The following is a 22,689-nucleotide window of genomic DNA, read 5'->3' as shown; positions in this document are numbered from 1 at the left end:
AAATGATTATAATAGAAGTTCAATTCAAAGGACGTGAGACAGGAAAAAGAGCAAAGGGATCAAATGCCATTCAAATGTCAATATACTTTTTCCGACAATAGAGATAGCATTTAGTACAATTTTCTGATTTAGTCTTTATGAGACGGGCAAGTTTAGCAAACAGCTCAGACTAAAACTGACTAGCCCACTAACTTCACTCAATTACACAGTTAAAAATTATTCTTTTTAATTCTGTACGCAGAAAGAAACTATTCTGTCTGCAGTGTGAGTGTTTAATATTTCTTATGATCTGCCTCTACCTATTTTATTCCATTTTCTTAGGTCCATACTTTCTTTGGAAAGTCGTCATATTTCTTAAATATATCCTCAGCAATATATGGCTCATCAACAACAGACAAAAGAAACAAGTAGCTTCCACACATGGGAACTAACAACTTAAACTTAACTATAAGGATAGATTTAAAAAGATGAAACGCTGAGCAGCTGTGAATTTTACAATTTCACATTTGACCGTCACCTAATAAAGCTGATTAGCCTAATGATAATATCTGTTAGTACCAAGTGATGCTTGAAATGTGAATGGCCTTGGCACGATAGCCTCCAATCAGGGGAGGTTCTGTCAGTCCTCCTTTTCACCTGAAATTAGCTCTACCTGGGTATCACCACCTTTAGACCCCTCATCGATCTGTACACAACATTCTGTGTCAATTTGCATTTCACAGACAAACATACTAGAACAAACTGAAAAGTAATTCACCTCTCTTTTCGCTAATATCTTCGTCCTCCCTCAACTACACCCTTTTGAGCGTTCCTTTTATATCACTTTCTTTGACAAAAATGCCTTTTCTTTTACTGGAAAAGGTGTGACCCAAGGGAACCCCGAAAATTTTAAACGTGACTATTTCTTTGAGTCAGAAATAATTAAGTAAAACCAAAATGTAGCCAAGTGTACCGGAAATTTAAGATTGTGCAAAAACTTTTCAAGTGTATGGTATTGTGCCAGGATTCCTACAGTGTGCCAGGATGTCCCGCGTTGACAATATTGATGGGAATCACGAACACCCATGAAAAATTGATCTTATTGTAAATTGCGGCTGTGTATCGTTTTCCGGCCTGACCAGTTTTTAATTACTTTTCATGTAATTTTTTGGTAGTTTTTGATATAAGCCAAGGGTTCCAGCAATATATAAGACAATATGTTAAGAAAACAATTCTTGCTTCATAATATGCAGAATACTCCTAGTTAACATATTTTGCAGGGGGGAAACTTTTATCGTCACTATTTTCCTTGTATTTCCAGTTTTTCTATTGCACTTTTGTATGTTTGTGTCTATTAATTTAAGTCTTGAAAATCGTTTATAAATAAACACCCAACGGCCATCTAACTAATCTAATCAAGCCTAACTTAACCTAATTCATGAGTATTTGTCTATTAATATATTTTTGGGAGAAATTAGTAGATGGCGCTGATGGTTTTATATAGATTATTTGAAAACAGAAAATTCAGTCGACTCCATGTTTATTTTTCAGAATTTGTTAAAAAAATTGTACAACAGTGAAAAAAGTGACGATAAAGGTTCTCCCCCTGCAAAATGTATTAACTAGGATTATTCTGCATATTGTGAAGTAAGAATTTTTTTCTTAACATGTTTCCTTATGTATTTCTGGAACCATAGGCTTATCCCTATTTTTTCCCATTTTTACTCTTTTGACAATGCAAAGACAAATGATGGAGATACCAATTAAATTTCGCCTAAACACCAGTATGTTTTTTTTTATGTTATCGAACAAAGTAGTATTGTTTTTTCATCCACCTCAAAAGAATCACCGTTTATTTGTTGTCGTTTTTCTTAATTGGGACAAATGCCATCTTAGATGGTCCTCGTTTCACTCGGGCTGGTGTGTAGGTATTCGGACTATGTAAAACTTCACTATTGTATTCCCATATTAACATTTTTATTTTCCTAAATTGGCGGCGCCAGGTATCTTATTTTTCACTAGTCTTTTATCGAGGTTTTGGATAACTGTTGAAGCTACTTTTGAAAGAGTCAACAGAGAAACTTTTAGAGATACCGTCCCCGGAAGATCTTTCCAAATCAAAGTGCAACGTCGAATGATGCTGTTCTTCGAATACTCTATTCTCAGCGTTTCAACCTCAAGATATTTGAACCGAGCTATGTGACTTCGTGTATCTCTTGTCGGTTGGGCAATGAGGGGAGGGGCACAATACAAGAGTGCTCTAGAGAAGGAGGAAAATATATATGCTTATTGAGAACAGCCATTGACGCTACATCAAACTTCTCACTAACAGATCGGAAAGAGTCGTGGGGATTGATTGAACTTGTCCTCTTAGTCCTATTCTGGATCTTTTGTAGTGGTTTCAACAACATGTTTAGAGCACTGATCCAAAACTTGTAAAGTGAGATGATCGAGCTGAGCAAAAGAAGGTTTTTGTAGTGAAGGGTGATTCCCAGCTTTCTTGCGCGCAGAAGATTATGAAAAACCCGTACTAAGGATTATATTTCTCTTGAGGTTGGGGAGGGGGGGGGGTTAAGGAATGCAAAAACTACATTCTTCATCTTTGATTATGGTTTTCAGCTATCTTGATGTGACTGACATTGATCAGCAAAATAGTTTTATCGTATGATATTCCTTCTTGAGACGTGTAGGAGCTGCGCAATAGGCCGCAAAAGATATTTACTGTGCCGTAGCCAAACTACTTTTTCAAGAAACTGGAGATCCAGGAAGAGGTACAATAAGATTTCCCACAGATAATACGTCTGACTATTAAGGAGCAGGGTAAAGTGCAGCCAAGTTGTGAAAATAACTGCTAAAAATTTGTTATGGTTGTTCATGCCTTTTCATTCACCCGTGCACTGGTCCCGCCAGAAGCCATGTTAAAAAAGAAATTGAAGCTATTGTTACGATGTATATAGCAATATTCGGTGGATCCTAAAAGGGGCAAGTGATAGGATAAAACTTCAAAACTTTATTGCATTAGAAGAACCCTGAATTTTGAAATAAATAACTATTCAATGGTTGACTAAACATATTGTTTTAACAGGATAACTAGTGCACTAGGGGCGCTTTTTTTACCCTCTCTGGAAAGTCTCATAGAAGTCAACAAACCGGAGACGTCAGTGGCAATTCTAAAAAAAAATCCAGCATCATCGGTTGGCAGGGCTTATTCTGGCTTCCTTTGTTGAATTTTGAAGTATACAGGGTTTGTTCGGAAAGTAAAAGGATTATTTTTTTTTCGCCATGACTGTACTTCGGAGCGTGCGTGCTCCAACTTGATTCGGTAGAGGGCTTTCCTAGCTAACAAACGAGCTGCTGTTCAGTTGTCTCCGAGCACCTGGAGAGTCAGGACAGGCATTTTTGCATGGTGTGTTTTCTGTGATTGGTGCAAGCCGAAAATGCAGCGTTCGTTAGAACAGAGGTATGCGATGAAATTTTGTGTGAAACTTGATAAATCTGCGACAGAAACTTCCGATATAATCAAGCAGGCTTACCCAGATATTGCTTTAGCAAGAACTGGTGTTTTGGTGGCACCAGGCCTTTTTGGAGGGCCGGGAAATGGTCATCGATGTGGAAATTCTGTGTGAAACTCGGTAAATCTGCGACAGAGACGTTTGATATGATCAAGCAGGCTTACCCAGATGTTGCTTTAGCAAGAAGTGGTGTTTCGGTGGCACCAGGTCTTTTTGGAGGGCCGAGAAGTGGTCATCGATGAAGACCGTGATGGAAGACCTTCGACAAAAACTGGCAATGCAACTCGAGTGTGCAAAGTTTTGAACTCAGACCGTCGACTAAGTATTCGTTTAATTGCCCTACCAAAATCTGTTGTTCATGAAATTGTGACTGTACATTTGAACATGCACAAGGTGTGCGTGAAGATGGTTCCAAAAGTGCTCACTGACGACCAGAAATTGTGGCGAGTGGAAGTGTGCCAAGAAAATTTGAAACATGTGTGAAAGTGACCCTCAGTTTTCGCATAAAGTAATCACAAGTGACGAGTGCTGGATCTTTGAGTATGATCCCAAGACAAGGAGGCAATCTTCCGAGTGGTACACGTCGGTGTCTCCTCGCCCAAAAAAGGTAATAATGAGCAAATCCAAAGTGAAAAACGGTGCGTATTGTCTTTTTTTTTTACATCAAAGGCATCGTCCACCATGAATTTGTTCCTCCTTGACAAACTGTCAAGCCAAGTTTTATGTGGAAGTTCTCAGAGAATCAAACGAAGGGTCAATTGGGTCCGACAAGACATCGCATTTGACTGGAAGTTGCACCATGGCAACACCCCAGCTCACAAATCCTTTCTCGTGAACAGCTACCTGACCAAGGTTGGCTTCCCAACGCTTCTGCAGCCACCCTACAGCCCAGATGTGGCCCTCCAGACTTTTTTTTTCCTCGCCTGAAAAGGCCGATCAAAGGCAAGTGATTTGAGGGGGCAGAGGGGATCCAAGCAGCATGCACCGCGGCTCTCAAGGCTATTCCTGGGAATGCCTACCGTGACGCCTTCAATGCTTGGAAATGACGCCGGCAGCGCTGCACTGACGCAGAAGGAGCCTATTTTGAAAGTTTTTAAAGAATTTTGACGATTGGCTAAATAAATGTTTTTAAATCGACTCATTCCTATTGTTTTCCAAACAAACCCTGTATTGAAAACCAAAACAGGTAATTTTAGGTCTCGTGTCAGTCTGTTCAGGCCGTGGGTTGAATTCATTTGTCTTCTGAAGTATACGAGGTAATAACATTCTATTTTTTTATCACCCCAGTTATACCAAAGCAACTGATTTGATGTCTAGGATGTGAATTTCCAGGGTCTGCAGGGAAGTAATTTTCACCCTATAAAAGTGATACGTGTCTGCTGGGGTTGAGTATACCAAAGCAACTGATTTGATGCCTAGGATGTGAGTTTCTGGGGTCTGCAAGGAAGCAATTTTTACCATAAGAAATTGATACGTGTTTGCTCTGGTTGAGTCTCTTAAAATTCTCTTAAAATTAAATTAAGACAAATAGTTTGCTTAGATCAAATGTTCGCTGAATGATCACTTTTTTACTCTAAAACAGTGACTTATTTTTTTCAACCCAGCGGGGAACTCTATCGGTCATGTAATATCTTGTGGAATAATAGAGTGATTTTTTCCCCTTCATTAGAAGAAATTAAAAAACATGAAGATTTCAATTTATTAATTTATCCGTATGCATACGCGCCAGAATAACTCATCTTATTTTCCAAGGTCGACAGAAATTTGGGATTAGTGGTTATATTAGTCAGATAACCTCAGATTTACCTTAAATTGACAAGAATTTTCAATAACAAGAGCCATTCGCAGGCTTCTTAAAACTTCTGTCAATACCAAAGTATAATCACCTATGGAACAAGTACTGACAAAACTCTCCAAAAATGACCCCGCGTACCTCAGCGCCTCTAGACACAAAGTGCTGGACGCTGTAATACTTAATCGCTCCGAGCCAAAGTACTTTGCTACGAGCCAATAAATTATGCTAGAGCGTGATTCAGGCGACGAGTGACCGGGAAAGTTGTATTGAATTGTGTAACTACGGTATTTAGTTGCCAGGTTTGCATAGGTATGGAATCGTCTCCGGAGACGCGGACAAAGGTTCACTTTCTTGTGTGGAGAGGATAGGTTTTGTCAGTACTTGCTCCGTAGGTGATTATACTTTGGTCAATACTCTTTGCAAACACCAAAAATACCCACTTTTTTAGGACAATATACTTTCGATACAAATATTGCTTTTGCCTCTTGAAGAGATTAGAGAAATTGAAAAATTTGATAATGCTAAAGAAATAAGCTGTAACACTCTAGATAAAAAAAAAGGACCAAATATAACAGCAAACTCTGTAAAGCTCAGTGACGTGACCCTGTAAGCTCATCCAGCGTCGACCCAACTTTTAAAAGGTACCTGGAGAAATCCGGGGAAAGTATACAGGGAGGGTGTGGGAAAGCACAGGATGGCTGGCCCCCAACCCCTCCTTGCACTTTCTGGCTGAAGGGTCACAAGACGGAGATCAGAACTGCCAGTAAGGACGGTAAAAGTCCAAGGCCGTATTTTTACCTTTTTTTTATCTTTGTCAATGGAGATTACATAAAGTCGGTTGCTAATCCTTGTTTTGATGGTTCTGAATTCGAGCACGGGCATCCTGTGCATAAGAACAGTATTTTTTCTTTACTAGTAATAAAAATAAATTACAAAATTTCTACAGACAGTTTTCAGCTGCCAATCTCAGGCTGAATTGGCGGAAATCCTTGGATATCGCGGATTCCTCTGGTGGCACAGGCAGATATAGCACAACCATGAACGTAACTAAAGCATTTTTGAGCGTTTAGGAGACTTTGGATTCTTAAGTTTTCCTACTACATGCTGTGAAGACGTAGATGCAGATTCAGCAAATCCTCGAAAAACCTGCAAAGGAAACTAAATTCTAATAAAATATTCAACACTAATGGATATGCATAAAATGGGTCTAGGCGTTTCCTCCTCCTCAAAGACATAATTTCCAGATCTTTAAAGTACGTTGAACAAAATGGCTATCTCAAAATTTTGATTGGATGTGTTCGGGGAAATGGTAGGCGTGGAAGGGGTGCTAGTTGCCTTGTAATCACTTTCGGCTATTAAAAAGAGCACAGGTCCTTCCAATTTCCAATCGAATGAGCCCTTTTTGAAGTTTCTCGACAACTACTTGAAAACGAAGTGCCTTTGTCTAAAACCAAAAAAAAACAAAAAAACACTGTGCCAACATCGTTCTTTAGTTTCGCAGCTCTATTGCGCTGCCTATGATGGTCGTCAAATCAGCAAGAAAAGTTAGGAAGAATAGAAAGATTAGTCAGCGTCTGAAACATGGGGGATTCAAAAGGCTGAGGAAAATTTGTTAAATGTATCCCAGAGGAATTGTCTAAGGGCAGTTTTAAGTAGTCGTTTGGCTGTATGTATATTAGATAATGGCTGTCCAAACAAAGTGGTTCGATCCTACTTTCTAGGGCCCTAATGAAAGAAAGATTAAGATGCCTAAGCCACGTTCCACGAATGAAAGATTACCAAATATGGTGCTGTTTGGTCATCAATCTGGGGTAAAACCAAAAGCAGGTCGTACCGAATGCTGTGGGAGGAGCTCACAAAACTGGATATAAAGGAAACTGAAACTTCATATGAAGGTCGTTAACTGGGAGAAGGGGGTATTTGCTCTTTCCGCCTAGATTCTTTCACCCCTTCCAGATTTTGAAAATACCTTTTTTGGTGGTTATTTTCATTAAAAAATTCATTTTTTTTGTTCTTTTAGTATCTTCATTGAGGAATGAAATAATAACTCCCCCCGCCCCATTGATTTAAAAAAGAATTTACCCCCTCACCTATATTTTCATGAATTGAAACCACTGCGTAAAAAGTTGAGTTTTGAATAGGTTGAGATGGAGAAGGAGCATACACTTCTGTGCTGGCCTCATACCGCTTAGTGAGGCAGTGAGTTAGTACAGTAAAAACGGTAATCAGCCATTGTGTACCAGTGGATTTTCAAAAACATGTATTTTATTTTGTACATGAAACACATTTTGCCACAGTAGCCCGTCCCAATGGCGTGAAGTGTTTTTTCTTTAATCGAAGGCAGGGCAATAGCGCTGCCTAAGTAAAGAACGATGTTGGCACAATGTTTTTTTTTTCTAGACCAGGGCACTGCGTATCGAAGTAATTGTCGCAGAAACTTTGAAATGGGCTCATTCGATGGGAAATCCGAATGGCTAGTGCCCTTTTTAATAGTCGAAAGTGATTGGAAGGCAACTAACACCTCTTCCACGACCACCATTTCCCCAAATACATCCAATCAAAATTTTGAGATAGCCATTTTGTCAACGTAGTCGATTTCCAAATATAAATCATGTTTTTGAGGAGGACACTCCCCCCACAGCCCTCAGAGCTAAGTTTGTAAGTTATGTCCTGGGGGTATATGCTTGTCTTACGGAAAGCTTAGTCATACAAAACTTAAAAAAGAGTTCATTCAATTTGGATGTGAATAGGCTAGTGCCCTTTTTAATAGTCGAAAATGATTGGAGGGCAACTAATCCCGTTCTCTCGCCCACCATTTCCCCAAACATATCCAATCAAATTTTGAGATAGCCATTTTGTTCAAAGTTGAAATTTCTGGAAATTAGGTCTTTGAGGATGACAACCGACCCACAGCCCTCAGGTAAGAGTTGTAAGTTATACCCTTGGGGCATATAAGGTTTTTTATAGAAAGTTTTGTCGTAGAAACTTCAAAAACGGCTCCTTAGATTATAAATTGAAATGGCTAGTGCCCTTTTTAATAGTCGAAAGTGGTTGGAAGGCAACTAACACCCCTTCCACGCCCACCATTTCCCAGAACACATCCAATCAAAATTCTGAGATAGCCATTTTGTTCAACGCAATTGAAAGTTCTGGAAATTATATCTTTGAGCAGGACACTCCCCCCAAAGTCTTCAGGGCAAGGGTTACAAGTTATGCCCTGGGGGCATATAAGGTTTTTATTGAAAGTTTTGTCGTAGAAACTTGAAAAAGGGCTCATTCGATTGGAAATTCAAAGGGCTAGTGCTCTTTTTAATAGTTGAAAGTGATAGGAGGGCACACATCAATATCAATAAATAAACGAAACCCAAAACAAACAGAAATTAAAATAAATAACAGAGTCAAACTCAAAACGAGCAGAAATTAATATGAGTAGAGTTCTAAAACCCTTAGCTTTCTAAAAGCCAGAATATAATTTATAATCTACCGGAAAAATTTTTTTTAAATGTTTTCATTTTTATAACTTTAAGAAATCAAAAATTAATTAAGATTTTTACAGTAAATTCATTTGAATTTTTTTCAGTAAACTACAAATTATATTCTGGCTTTTAGAAAGAATAGCGTTTTAGAACCCTACTCATATCAATTTCTGCTCGTTTTGAGGTTGAATCTGTTATTTATTTTAATTTATTTTAATATCTATTTGTTATGGGTTTCATTTATTTATTGATACTGATTTGAGGTAGTGATATGCTTGGTAGATTATTTGATTCTTTTTTTTTGTTCATTTTTGGTTTAATGGAGTTCTTTACTTTTTTTGAAAAACTTATTTTGTGGAAAAAAAATTTTTTAACTAATTTTTAAATACATCGGTTGCCATAAGTCTTAAGAGCTCTCCATAAATAAGCGTGGGGTTTATAACCACTAAAAGCCCCGCAAAAAAAAGAATAGCAAGACAATAACAAAGGAACAATTAATAAGAAAATTTATTAAAATTGAAAGAAAAAATTCTTTAGCAAAAATCTCATCCACTTGTGCTCCATCCATACATCAATCGAGTAGCAATACGTTTAAATTCTAAATTATGGCCTTTTCAGTATCACAGATGGTATTGAAATAGGTGAATCGAATTTACACAGATGGATTTGGAATATATATTAACCTCTGGGAAGCTATTTTGTTCATTCTTTTTCTTCTAAGGCCTGGAAGGCTACACGCAAAACCTGTTTCAAATTTTGTGTTCAACTTTAAACTTTCAATTTTGTTTCAACTTTTCTTTTACTTTAAACGTAAAAATAAAACATAGTTCTAGCTTGTTTCATATGTAAAATCAGAATTTTGATAATAATTACTTGCTTTCTTCTTTGTAGATTAGTAAATGAAAAAGGATTGACTCCTTGTTAGTTAATCAGGTGCACACGAAGGATAAGTTAAAGCTTATGACCACCCCTCTAATTGTTGGTATTTTTGCAATGTTCTGATTAAAATCTACTATTTTCTGTATGATTGCCCGTTTTATAAATATATGTCTCACACCAAAATGCATGGCCCTTTCCAGGCTAAATGCTTAAGTACATGCTTTCCCGAGATTCTGAAAATTAATATTATTATCAAAACAAGTTCAAAACTAGATTAAGCTCCTTTACAAGAAATCTATTTATTAAGAAGGCATTACCCCAAAACTGAATAAACATATCACCCTAACTTCATTGCTAGATCAAGAACATGTTGATCTTTTTTTAACTAAACAAGGGACACCATTAGGAGGGGGAGAGGGAAATAATTACCATTTGGATTTTGAAAATATATTTTTTAGCTAGGAAAAACTCTTTCCTGTATTTTTGCTGTATAAAATCAAAAATAAATCCCCCTTAGGTTTTGGGAATTTTTCTCCTAATAATAAATTGCGAAAATATTTGCCCCCCTACCTCATTTTCACTCACTCACTTATGGCCACACGCCATGTAATATTAAAAGGTTGAATTTGCAATAGAAAAAAACATTCGAGAAAACTGGAATAGAAAAAATCAATTTTTGTGGAATCGAATTCAAACTAGATAGAAAAACAAGTGAAACGCCTATCTAAAGTTGCTAATTTGTGACACCTGTTGCCAGAACCTCGGTCCTGTTAGAGGAAATTCACTAGGTCAAAAGGTCATTAGGTAAAAGGTCAAAGGTCAACTAGCTCGATGAAAATATCTATAATAATCCTTATTGGAAAAATATCTGAAACTTCGCGTTTTGTAGATAGGAACTTGATGCTTCCACTCGTAGGGGTTCCTGGCATGATGGATCTAATGACAATATTCCCTCCAGATCGCAATTTTATTTTGGGAGAGGTTTCAATTTTTCCTAAAATTGTGTAAATTTTACTGCGGTGGAGACTTTTGACTGGTAAATTTAAAATTAATCAATTAGTATTTGGAAAATTAAAGCTTTTTTTGAAAATTAATTCTAAGCTCAAGATTAGTATATAAAATTGTAAACGATAATTTTATTAAAATTATAATGGGTAAAATTTATAAACTACAAGTAAATTTGTACGGTTTATGTATAGACAACTTAAGAGTAAAAATTACCATTCATAAAATAAACATATGGAGTGGAAGAGAGAGAGAGAGAGAGAGAGAGAGAGAGAGAGAGAGAGAGAGGAATGGAGGGAGAGCACAGTTTACAACAGGTAGAGTAGAAAAAGTAGTTTTTTTTTTAAACCAAATTCCTCTGGCGAAATTGGATAGTATAGTTAGTTAGGACTTGGCAATTTCGCGCCAGTCTAGAGCAGTCTAGAGGAGTTTTCTGATAGTTCTTGACCAGACATATTTAAGTTTAAAGTGAATCTATTATCAACCCATTATCAATTTTTGACTATGTTATGCGAGTCCTTTACTATGATTAAATCAAAATTTGAACTTAAATTTTAAGTAGACTCGTGTTAGAATATATCTCCCAGTGTATAACTTTATCAAAGTGTCTATGACAGTGAATTGAAGTGCAGATAATTTGATATTCCTGATCCAGTTTTGTATCGCAAATGTGAGTAAAAAATAAATACATTACTTTCTTACTTTTTGATTCTTCATGTTAGTATTTCTCAAGATAATTAGAAATCTTGAGCCATTGATAATATTCAATGGGCGGTTATCATAGTGGATTTTTTTTCACTGTTTTATTCTTTTTTTCATCGTCGTAGAAGAAATTTCCAAGAAACAAATGTGTTTGCTTTCCTACTCTCAAGCCCAAAGAACGGGGAAAAATATTTTTGCCTTTTAGGTCGTGAAAGAGGAGTTACGAAAAAAACGGGGGAAGGGGTGATGGTTATAGTGAAAACAATCTTTCCGTTAATTTAAACAAGAAGCAGGCAAAACTTCAAGAAAAATCAAGATTTTTTCTGCAATGATGTTACAAGACATGGCGAACGCTCCTCTCCTAAAAAAAAATCTTTAAATTATTAGAAATCAGATTGGTTTTATTTTGTATAGTCCCTGAGAAAACCTTTCCTGGCAGAAGTTTCTTTACAGATTTTGATGAGCTTTTCTAAATTTAATGCTAGCTAAGAACATCCTTCACCCTTAATTAATAAAAAAAACTTTTTGCACAAAATAAGTTTTTCAAAAAAAAGTAAAGAATTCCATTAAACCAAAAATGGAAAAAAAATAAAATCAAAGAATCTGCCAAGCACAAAAATGCCACAAATTAGTATCAATAAATAAATGAAACACAGAACAAACAGAAATTAAAATAATTCAAACTCAAAACGAGCAGAAATTAATCTGAGTAGGGTTCTAAACCCTATGCTTTCTAAAAGCCAGAATATGACTTGTACTTTACTGAAAAAAATTCAAATGATTTTAATGAAAAAAATCTGCATTATCAGTTTAATATACATATGCTAATATTTATTCCTCAAAATCATAATTAGTTTTTGAAGTTATAAAAGTGAAAACATTTTAAAGAATTTTTTTCAAAAACTCAAAAACAAAACTTAAGTTTTTTTTGAAAAACTTATTTTGCGCAAAAATTTTTTTGATTAATTACAACCAAAGTACACTCTCAATAAAACAAACTGAGAGAGACTTCATGTAAAATCCTGTTGCTCATGACTGTATAGAAATAAGACCTTAATGACCTGGCAATTCAATTACGATAGGAAGGAAAATCTATTTGGAAGGAACAAGAGCGGATCTCTAATTCTAAGAGAAATTTCTAACGCTTACATAACTCCAATTGGGTTACCTATCCTGGAAATGGTAATTTGCTGGTATTCACGAAGTAGTTGAATTAAAACAGGAATGAGAAATCTTATTTCTAGAAACGAATAATGTATTTCAGAAAAACCGGAAAATACATAATTATTATGTATCTATGCATAGGGGTTATAAAAATAACAAATATTAGAGATCTCTATGGATCAAAGAGATTAAGGTAACAAACTGTAAGTAAAGAGCGACCGGTGTCAACCGTAACTATAGCTAAAAATGGAAAGAACTTCAATATTAATACGCTAATAAGAAATGTAGTTTTCATATTGATTCCAAATATGTGAAATTTATTTTAAGTTAAGCCATCAAAATTTAATAGCATAAATTGATGGCTTAATTTTCGAAAAAAGTGGAGTTATCGCAAAAAGGGGTATTATCTTGATTAAAACTATATCATCAAATTCACCATGTTTGAAACCTCTTCAGTGGAGGTTTCATGCCCCTACCTAAGAATATACGAAATTTTGCATTTTCCTTAGAAAAGTAGTCTTCACTGAGTGACGCTTCCTATAACTTGAACAAAAACTAAAGTAAAAAATTAAATTCTGCCCTTTCAGAGACAAATTTGACTAAATCAACTTTTTCTCTTCCTTCAAGTGTTAAGCACGGGTGAGGCAATTAAATGACTCCTAACCATACAGAATCACAAGGATATTTCCTAAAAATAAGGATTAATACAACAAGGTAGCAAGATTCTATTTTGCAAATATTATCACGGTTTGAGTAAATAACAAAAACAAGGAAAATTTTAACATTGTCACCACCAGATGACACAACACAATCAAAGCCAGTAACAAATCTTCTGTTTGAATTGTCACCACTCTTCGCGTTAACTATTTCGAAGTTACTGTAAAACTACGATTCATACTACTTATTCATCACAGCTGTTCTTTTTCCGATATTGAAGTAACGCATTTTTAATACCTAGAAAAACAAATATGTTTTTTTTTGTTGCTCCAAAAGGGCATTTCTATCTATTATCTTTTAAATAAAAATCATATTAATTATCTTCTAAAAAAAAATTACCTTAATATAGTTGTCCAGAAACATTGGCTTCACAGTGTTTATTACCATCACCATTGCACAGTGCGAAAGATTTTTCGGTTCTGACTGGACAAAATTCATTTTTTTAACAGTCAGTAGTCATACGCCCCTTTAATGAATAGACAATCTACTCTTAAAGTTATTGTTACCTCTGGGATTGAGTAATGAGCTCTACGGAGCCTTGGGACTTGTTTTTTTCTTTTTTGCACCATTTCAAACGGCACTACCTATACCTCTGTAGGTTTGCGCAGAAAAAAAAGAATAGTGCGATATGCAATATTCGCGAATTGAATCAATGAGGAGCTCCAACTGCCGCAATTTTCACACAGGATTATCTCTGCATGGCTGTTACTGTTATTTAAAAACAAGAGTAAACAATAATCTACATGGCTGTTTCTGTCGTATAGAAAAAAATGTGATACCCTAGGCTGATTCTTTGGATATACATACCTTGTGTTTTAAGCTAGGAATCTCGTTGTTAAAAAATCATATTTACAGGGGAAAAAAAATCTATTCATCAACTGATTTTGACATTCATGGATAGTGTAGATGAATAATTTTCTTTCATGTATTTCCCAAGTCTAAGCTAAGTTACCACTAACTAAGAGGTAAATTCTATCCATATTCTATCTAAGAGGTATGTGAGCGACCTAAGCGACGACCCAATTCTAGCTTTTGCATATAAATAAAAGCTAGATTCGTTAAGAATTTCTAAAAAATGTAAAAGAAAAAATAACTTCTTTGAATACTTATTCAATAGATTTCAAATAATAAATTTTTAAAGGACGAAAAGATTTTCATTTATTGGGTAAAAAGAAACTTGACTGTTAAGGGACAGAATCTGTTTCCTAATGACATTGACAGGGTAATAGGAAATAGAATGTCCTCAATCAATCAACAAGGTAGATTGTCAATTAGCAAACAACAAGGTGACAAGGAATGTGAATTGTTTTACTTTACAGTGAGCGTACAAAGTACACTTTCTTGGATACACCACAATAATTCGAAATTAACGAGGACGTTTGACAAAAAAGTGACTAGATTTATTTCGCCTGGGCAACGTGAAGTATCGCAGGTACCATTTGTCAGCCTCCCCGAAAAAGGTGTGAAGAATTGGAGAGGATAATAGATAAAAGAATGAAAAAGACCCAAAAGAAGAAAACTTTGCGAGAGCTTCAGAGTGTGACTAAGCTCATAGGAAATGGTAAATAAATTCTTATCGTACTACAATAAATTCTACAGTACTGAATGAGCCTTTGAACTGTGAGGACGCAAATTGGATTTAACTGTGAATTTAATTGGTTTGTAAAAAGTGTATTTGTTAGACAGTGAAGATACTGCGAAACATTGAATTGGCTTGGGATTATACACCTTGGATTAGGTCATTTAATTATGACAAAAAAAAGAAAATAGGCCAAAATCAATGAATCAAGCTCTGATTGAGTAGTAGTTCAGGTGTCTTTACCGCTTGCCCTGAGGAATGGAATGAAATGCAAATATTTGATTAGTTGAATTTTGCAAACGCTACAGAGTATTCCTGAAAGTTGGTTGTGATTCCTAAAGTAGCGTCAATATTCAAACGCTGTTGGAAATCGTCGGTGCAGGAGATAGGGGTGTTAGCCGTGCCCAAATTAACGGTGGCTTAGCGAACTGCACGTCCGCATCGACGTGGATAAATTATAGGTGCCAAAATAGGTAAGAGAGATTACATATTTTATTTTATTTGCACTTGCCATGGGGCGAAAAAGGAAGATTGCTAAAACTGTCCAAGTAGGATCCCAGTTTGTTGAATTCGACCGTTTCATCTGAAGGAAATAACGATGTCGCTTCACTGAAGACCCTGGCGGATGATTTTGCTAGGATGCTAACAATACTTACTGAAAATGGTAAAAAACTAGACTCTATAAACGATAGTATAAAAATGTTAGAAAATCGTATGGTATCAGTGGAAAATACACAGTCTGAGCTAAAATCAGAAGTTAATACTACGAGTTCGCGTGTTACACAGCTTGAATCTGATGTTCTAAACTTAAGAAATCAAATGTCAATTATCGCTAGTGCAACGAAAAATTATGAAACTGGGAGTGCAGATCTGTCTCGTCGGCTTATGGCATCAGAGTATCGACATACAGAGACGAATATTATCGTTTGGAATGCTCCCTGCGAAAATACCACCCAAGCCGAAACGTTCTTTGACCAGTTGTGTTTGGAGGGTCTAGGACTGTCCATGGTCCCGAGGTTTCAAGTTCTTGGTAATGTCCGTAAGGAGCAACCGTATTTTAAAGTTGATGTTGGTTCTCGAGATGCGAAGGTCAGTGTGTTTAAGAACGGAAAGAAATTAAAAGGTAAAGTTATTGGACACCATAAAAATGTATCTGTTAGCGATGATGCACCAATATCAGTTCGCGAAGCTCGAAGGAAGTTGTATGTAAAGAGATCTAGATTAAATGCTATAGGAGTTTCATCATGGGTTTCCAATACAGTTCCACCATATATACAGATCGATCGTGGTGGTGTGGCGGCAAAATTTGGTTACGATGAGCCTATCCCTGAGTTATGTGACCAGTAGCTGGTTATATCATGAATGGTGAATTAAGAGTTTGTTAAGATATTTTTATTTTGTTTTTTTTTGTTTTGTTTTGTATATGTGTTTATGGAAAAAAATGAAAAGTTGTTTTTTTTTCCTCATTTATTTAGTTTTTGGTAGAATTGAGAATGGGTAATTTGTAGACACAGGTAGAGCATTTTGTTTTCTTCAATTATAATTTTCTGGAATTAAGTAATGGAAACAGTAAGCCTGTATTGTGACAGGCTAGTGTTAGTGAAAGTTTTTTCACCTTTTTTGTATTCGTTTGTTTATTTATACTATTTTGTTAATATGTTTCTTATTATTTTTAGGTTATATTGTGTTTTTTCTGGAGCTTCGATTACGTTGGAAACGGGACCACCGACCCTCCGAGTTATAGTAAGTTATTTAGTTGGTTAGGTTTGGTTGCAACTACCCTCCTTTTCTTTTATATATATATATATATATATATATATATATATATATATATTTATAAAAAATGGTAATTTTTCGTAATGATCGTTTGGATTGGCTTGAGAATAATCCATTGAGTGTTTCGGATTTAGGATTAGGGGTACTTCACAGGTATTTTGATATGGGGGTAGATGATGTTTTTCCGAAGGTTAATTATAAGTGCCCAGTTGATTTACATACTAGACTGGCACCGGATAAACTTGGCATTTTTCTTTTGAATTGTCAGGGGTTAAATAGTACATTGGATTATTTGTCGGAGCTGTGTATGCTATCTGATTTTCATATTCTTGCACTTACTGAAACATGGTTAATGAATAATAATTCTGGACTATTGGATATTTTAAATTATAATATGTATGTTAAGAACCGTACTCACCATCAGCATGGAGGACTTGCCCTGTATATTAGAACTGATTTGAATGTGATGGTTAGGGATGATTTGTCTGTTAATAAAGAGATGGTTTTTGAGTGTTTTGTTACGGAGGTTGATAAGAATGGTGACCCATTTTTTATTGCTGTTTGTTACCGCCCCCCTTCAGCTAGTGTAGATTGTTTTTTAGAATTATTAGAGCAACAAATGGACCTTCTAACTCGTAAGAACATGCCGTGTTTTGTGTGTGGAGATTTTAACATTGATTTGACATTGTTAGCATCTAATTTAAAAGCCCGGATTCATCTTCATCTCTAATTGATAATGTATTTTTGAATGTTCCCCATGATTCGTCGAGTGTTGTGTTAAATGATGTTTCGGATCACTTTGGTTTGGCTATATTAGTTCCGGGTATATTTAAGAATATTAATATTAATTGTGATGCTCGCCCTAAGCCTAAGAAATTAATAGTTGATTCAAATACTATTTCAAGATTTAAGCTTAGGATAGAACAGTTAGACTTTAAATTTTTACAAGAAGAATTAGATTTAAATTTGAAGTTTGAGCTTTGGTATGGTAAGATTAAGGATACGTTTTTGGATTGTTGTGAAGTGTCAGGAATACAGAAGAGAAGGATGTCTTCAAATAAACCTTGGATTACATAGAGTTTGTTACAGTCAGTTAATAGAAGACGTTTTTTATATAAGTTGTCAACAAGGAACAATGATCATCATGATAAAGTAATATATAGATTTTATAATAGTAGTTTAAATGCTGCACTCCGACTGGCTAAGGTAGAATATTATAAGGTTAAATTTAAAAAAGTTGAGGGTAACCCGAGTAAGACTTGGAAATTGATTAAGTCGGTGACTTGCCCTGGTATTGTCTTGATCCGTCCAGATTATATAGGAATGAATAATAATGTTGCAGATGAGATGTGTAATCACTTCGCTACTATTGGACAGCGTGTGTCATCATCGGTGCCAGTATTTGATCAAGATGGAGATTTTCGTCAGTTCCTACCTGAAGATTGTGATGTGTCTGCGTACCTTAAATCTGTAACTATTGATGAATTATTTGATGTTATAAATAATATGAAAAATGGTGCATTAGGAGGCGATTTTATTTCGTTGAAGGTTTTGAAGTCGATATTACCTGTTATATCTAGTCATTTTTTAGGACTGATAAATAATTGTTTAAAAGCTGGAATATTTCCTGATTGTCTAAAGTGCACGAATGTTATCCCGATATTTAAAGGAGGGGATAAAAATTGTTTTAGTGATTATAGACCGATTTCTTTACTGCCATTTATTTCTAGAGTGTTTGAAAAGTTGATTCATAGTAGGATGGTAAGTTTTTTCGAAAAAAGACAATTTTTTAGTTCTAGTCAGTTTAGGTTTAGGAGTCATCATTCTACAGAGCATGCAGTTTTGTTTTTAACAACTTTTATTAATGATGCTTTAGACAAGGGTCTGAAGATAGCTTCGATATTTTTGGATATTACTAAAGCATTTGACTCTGTTGATCATGATATACTAGTTCAAAAGCTCTATAGTAGTGGTATACGTGGTGATTTTTTAAATGTGATAGTTAGTTTTCTTAGTGGAAGGACTCAGTGTGTCGTGATGGATGGAGTTACATCTAAAATTGAATATATTTCGATTGGAGTACCCCAGGGTTCCGTTTTGGGCCCTTTGTTGTTTTTGGTTTATATTAATGAACTTTGTAGAGCTTCAAGTAATGTGTCTTGTTCTTTAGACCTTGATACTTACGGTACTAAAGGAATTCTACCATGTTTTGCTGATGATGCCCATTTCGCCGTAGCTGCTAGAACTGAAAATGAGTTGATGACTATATTGAAACAAGGTATTTCTTCGATTGAAAAGTGGATACGAGTAAATAAATTGAAACTGAATCATAATAAGTCGAATTTTTTGATTTATGGTAGAATTACTGGACATTATCCATGGATTAATAATATAGAAGTAGGGCACCATACTATTGTAAGATCTACTAGTACTAGATACCTTGGTGTTATAATTGATGAAAGCCTTAGTTTTAAAGACCATATTGCATCTGTTAACAGCAAATTGTCTCGTAATATTGGTATTATGCGTAAACTTAGGTAACTTTTTCCGTGTGAAATTCTGAGAATGTTGTATTTTTCTATGGTTCACCCATATCTCATTTACTGTTGTATGGTTTGGTCAAAAACATTCGTAACGCACCTCCATCCGCTCTGCGTAACACAGAATATGGCAATTAGAGTTCTTTATGATAATCAAATTGACCTATCTGTATCGGTGAGGCATCTTTACCGCGAGTATAAAATTCTACCGTTAGCAGGAATATGTGTATTTTATAATGCTCTGTTTATGTTTAAATATTTAGCTTCGCAGTTACCATCATGTTTTTCAGGAATGTTTAGTCTTGCGTCTACTACTCACGATCATTTGACACGATCTTCTCAGTTGGTGCGAAGACCAGCTATGGTCACGTCTAGGTCTAGGTTTTCAATTCGCCATGTTGTTCCGTTAGTTTTGGAGAGTTTGCCTGAGGATTTGAGGAATGTTGGGGGTTTGCAGGATTTTCGTAAGTCGCTAAAGAACCATTGTTTTGATGTGTATATTTTGAATGGATTATTCCACGCCACTTAAGTTTTTTTTTTGAGGAGGGTTTAGTTGCAGCTGAATATGATTATAATTATTATAATTTTTTTGGGTTTTGTTTGGAGGTTCGTTGGTTCTCGGGTCCGGTAAGTTGAGCTCTAATTATGTTTTTTTTTTTTTCTGTTTTTTTTTTTTTTTTTTTTTTTTTTGGTTTCTTGGTTTTTTGATTTATTAGGTGGATTTTCTCCCGCACAAGCAATGCTTCAGGGAATCGATGATGTATATATATTTTTTTTTTTTTTTAGATAAACCCATTGTTACTTACCACATAGGCTACTGTAAAACTTACTAAAAAGTTTTAATTGGTACGGTTGACGGTGCACAGTTAGGGAAAGAATCAACTTTATTCCCAGAAAGAAAAGCAAATAGGCCTCGCTTTAAATTAATTAGAGACATATTTCGAACGTTCCCAACATCGGTGGGGTGGGGTTGCATTAATAAAATTTTGACTATCCGACACAATATTTATTTGAATATGTTTTTTAAGTTAAGTAGCGCAATATAGTAACTCGATTGAAAACTTTTAGCTATGGACGCGCGATTGTATTTCTTTTCCTTTGTTTTTACTCTGATTAAATAAAAAAAAACAAGTTTTTTTAACTGAAAGTAAGGAGCGATATTAAAACTTAAAACGAACAGAAATTATTCCGTATATGAAAGGGGCTGTCCCCTCCTCAACGCCTTGCTCTTTACGCTAAAGTTTTTTACTGTTTAAAAAGATAGAGTTGTGAGAAAGTCAAACTTTAGCGTAAAGAGCAAGGCGTTGAGGAGGGGACAGCCCCTTTCATATACGGAATAATTTCTGCTGGTTTTAAGTTTTAATATCGCTCCTTACTTTCAGTTAAAAAAACTTGTTTTTTTTTATTTAATTTTTGACCGTTTTTGAATAAATGGAGGTTTTGATCTTGGCTCACAGTACATGAATAATTAAAACAAAATTTTCATATTAATTTACTTTTATTTAGTTAAATGGCTTTCTCGAAACTTGTTTCATTTTATTTACGAACGTTTTTATTAGTAATAAATATACGTAACATACGAATTAATTTACGTACAAACTTCTATATTCATAAATTTCTATTACGTAAATTAGGGGGTTCGCCCCCTAGTCAATACCTTGCTCTTTAAGCGAAAGTTCGAATTTTGTTCCAATTCTTTAAAAATGACCGCTTAATTACAAAGGCCGTTAATTAGAATAAATAGCTCTTATGAAAGTACTAAAAAATCTCTGGCTTAAAGAGTGAGGTATTGACTAGGGGGTGAACCCAATCATATATGTAATATTTTCTGTTCGTTTAAAGTTTTGATGCTGCTGCTGTTGCAGTTGAAAAACTTGTTGTTTTATATTTAATTTCTGATCTTTTTTTAAATAATGCTGGGAAGTCCAGCGTCCCCTTCATAGCAATGTCCCTTTCCCCATGAAAACTTCCTTCATGGAAAGATCCTCCCAAATAACCCCCGACCCCCCCCCCCTACCAGGAAAAATCTCCCCTGAAAACGTCTGTACTGTATACTTCCCAATAACCAATACTAAATGTTAACATTGGGTAAAGTTCATAACTTTCAGCCCTCCTCCCGGGAACTTCGGGGGATTAAGTCATTCAAAAGACATACTTATAATATTTTCGAACCTGCTGAACAAAATGGCTATCTCAAAATTTTGATCAGGTGACTTTGGGAAAACAATGAGCGTGGGAGGGGGCCTAGTTACCCTCCATTTTTTGGTTACTTAAAAAGGGCACTATAACTTTTAATTTCCATTCCAATGAGCCCTCCCACGATATTCTAGGACCACTCGGTCGATACGATCACCCCTGGGAAAAAAAAAAACAAATAAACACGCACCCGTGATCTTTCTTCTGGCAAAAAATGCAAAATTCCACATTTTTGTAGATAGGTGCTTGAAACCTCTACAGTAGGGTTCTCTTATACGCTGAATATGATGGTGTGATTCTCATTAAGGCTTTATAACTTTTAGGGGGTCTTTCCCACCATCAGCCAAATTTTCTCAGGCGCGTAACTTTTGATGGGTATGACTCAACTTGATGAAAATTATATGTTTCAATTCAACACTGAAATACGATTCTTTTGATGCATCTACTGGGATCAAAATTCCATTTTCTAGAGTTTCGGTTACCATTGAGCCGGGTCCCAATAACCAATACTATATGTTAACATTGGGTAAAGTTCATAACTTTCAGCCCTCCCCCTGGGGGCTTTGAGGGATTAAGTAATCCTAAAAGACATAGTTATAATATTTTCGACCATGCTGAACAAAATGGCTATCTCAAAATTTGATCGGGTGACTTTGGGAAAAAAATTAGCATGGGAGGGGGCCTAGTTGCCCTCCACTTTTTTGGTCACTTGAAAAGGGCACTAGAACTTTTAATTTCCGTTCCAATGAGCCCTCCCACGATATTCTAGGACCACTGGGTCGATACGATGACCCCTGGGGAAAAGAAAGAAAACAAAAAACAAAAAAAACAAATAAACACGCATCCGTGATCTTTCTTCTGGCAAAAAATGGAAAATTCCACATTTTTGTAGATAGGAGCTTGAAACCTCTACAGTAGGGTTCTCTGATACGCTGAATATGATGGTGTGATTTTCATTAAGGTTCTATAACCTTTAGGTGGTCTTTCCCCCTTTTTTAGAAAATAAGGCAAATTTTCTCAGGCGCGTAACTTTTGATAGGTAAGATTAAACTTGATGAAACTTATATATTTGAAATGTGCATGAAAATTTGATTCTCTTGATGTATCTATTGGTATCAAAATTCCGTTTTTTAGAGTTTCGGTTACCATTGAGCCGGGTCGCTCCTTACTTACAGTTTGTTACCACAAACTGTTTGATAAATATAATCCGACAAGAAAAAGAACTTAGGGCATGTATGTTATGATACTAAAAACAACTAGTTTTTTTGCCAAGGTTACCTTGTGAAGAAACACCTAAGTGCTTCTTTCATACAAAAATAAATAATAAATTCAAATTTCATTAGGACACAACAAATTCTATTCAGTTCTC

The 22,689-nt window shown here is 35.4% G+C and overlaps 1 protein-coding gene across 2 annotated transcripts in view; it reads right to left on the bottom strand.

Annotated features, from left to right (window-relative positions):
* Positions 1 to 6,180: 6,180 nt before the first annotated feature.
* LOC148944336 (uncharacterized) overlaps positions 6,181 to 22,689 on the bottom strand; it is a 46,661-nt gene continuing 30,152 nt past the window's right edge. Inside the window, exon 4 of one of the 2 annotated variants that reach the window (XM_089100447.1) lies at positions 6,181 to 6,432. In XM_089100447.1, coding sequence (XP_088956573.1) covers positions 6,334 to 6,432 — 99 coding nt within the window. In that variant the 3' untranslated portion in view covers positions 6,181 to 6,333. Of the gene's footprint in view, positions 6,433 to 13,330; positions 13,467 to 22,689 lie in introns of those variants that run through there. The other variant, XM_089100448.1, reaches the window with a different exon arrangement.

The sequence above is a fragment of the Artemia sp. Qi Xiang Cuo genome, chromosome 14, assembly GCF_049724085.1.
Source record: "Artemia sp. Qi Xiang Cuo chromosome 14, ASM4972408v1, whole genome shotgun sequence".
In the NCBI taxonomy this organism is placed as follows: Eukaryota; Metazoa; Arthropoda; class Branchiopoda; order Anostraca; family Artemiidae; genus Artemia; species Artemia sp. Qi Xiang Cuo.
Note: the sequence above shows the minus strand (reverse complement) of the source record. Positions and strands in the feature narration are given on the sequence as shown.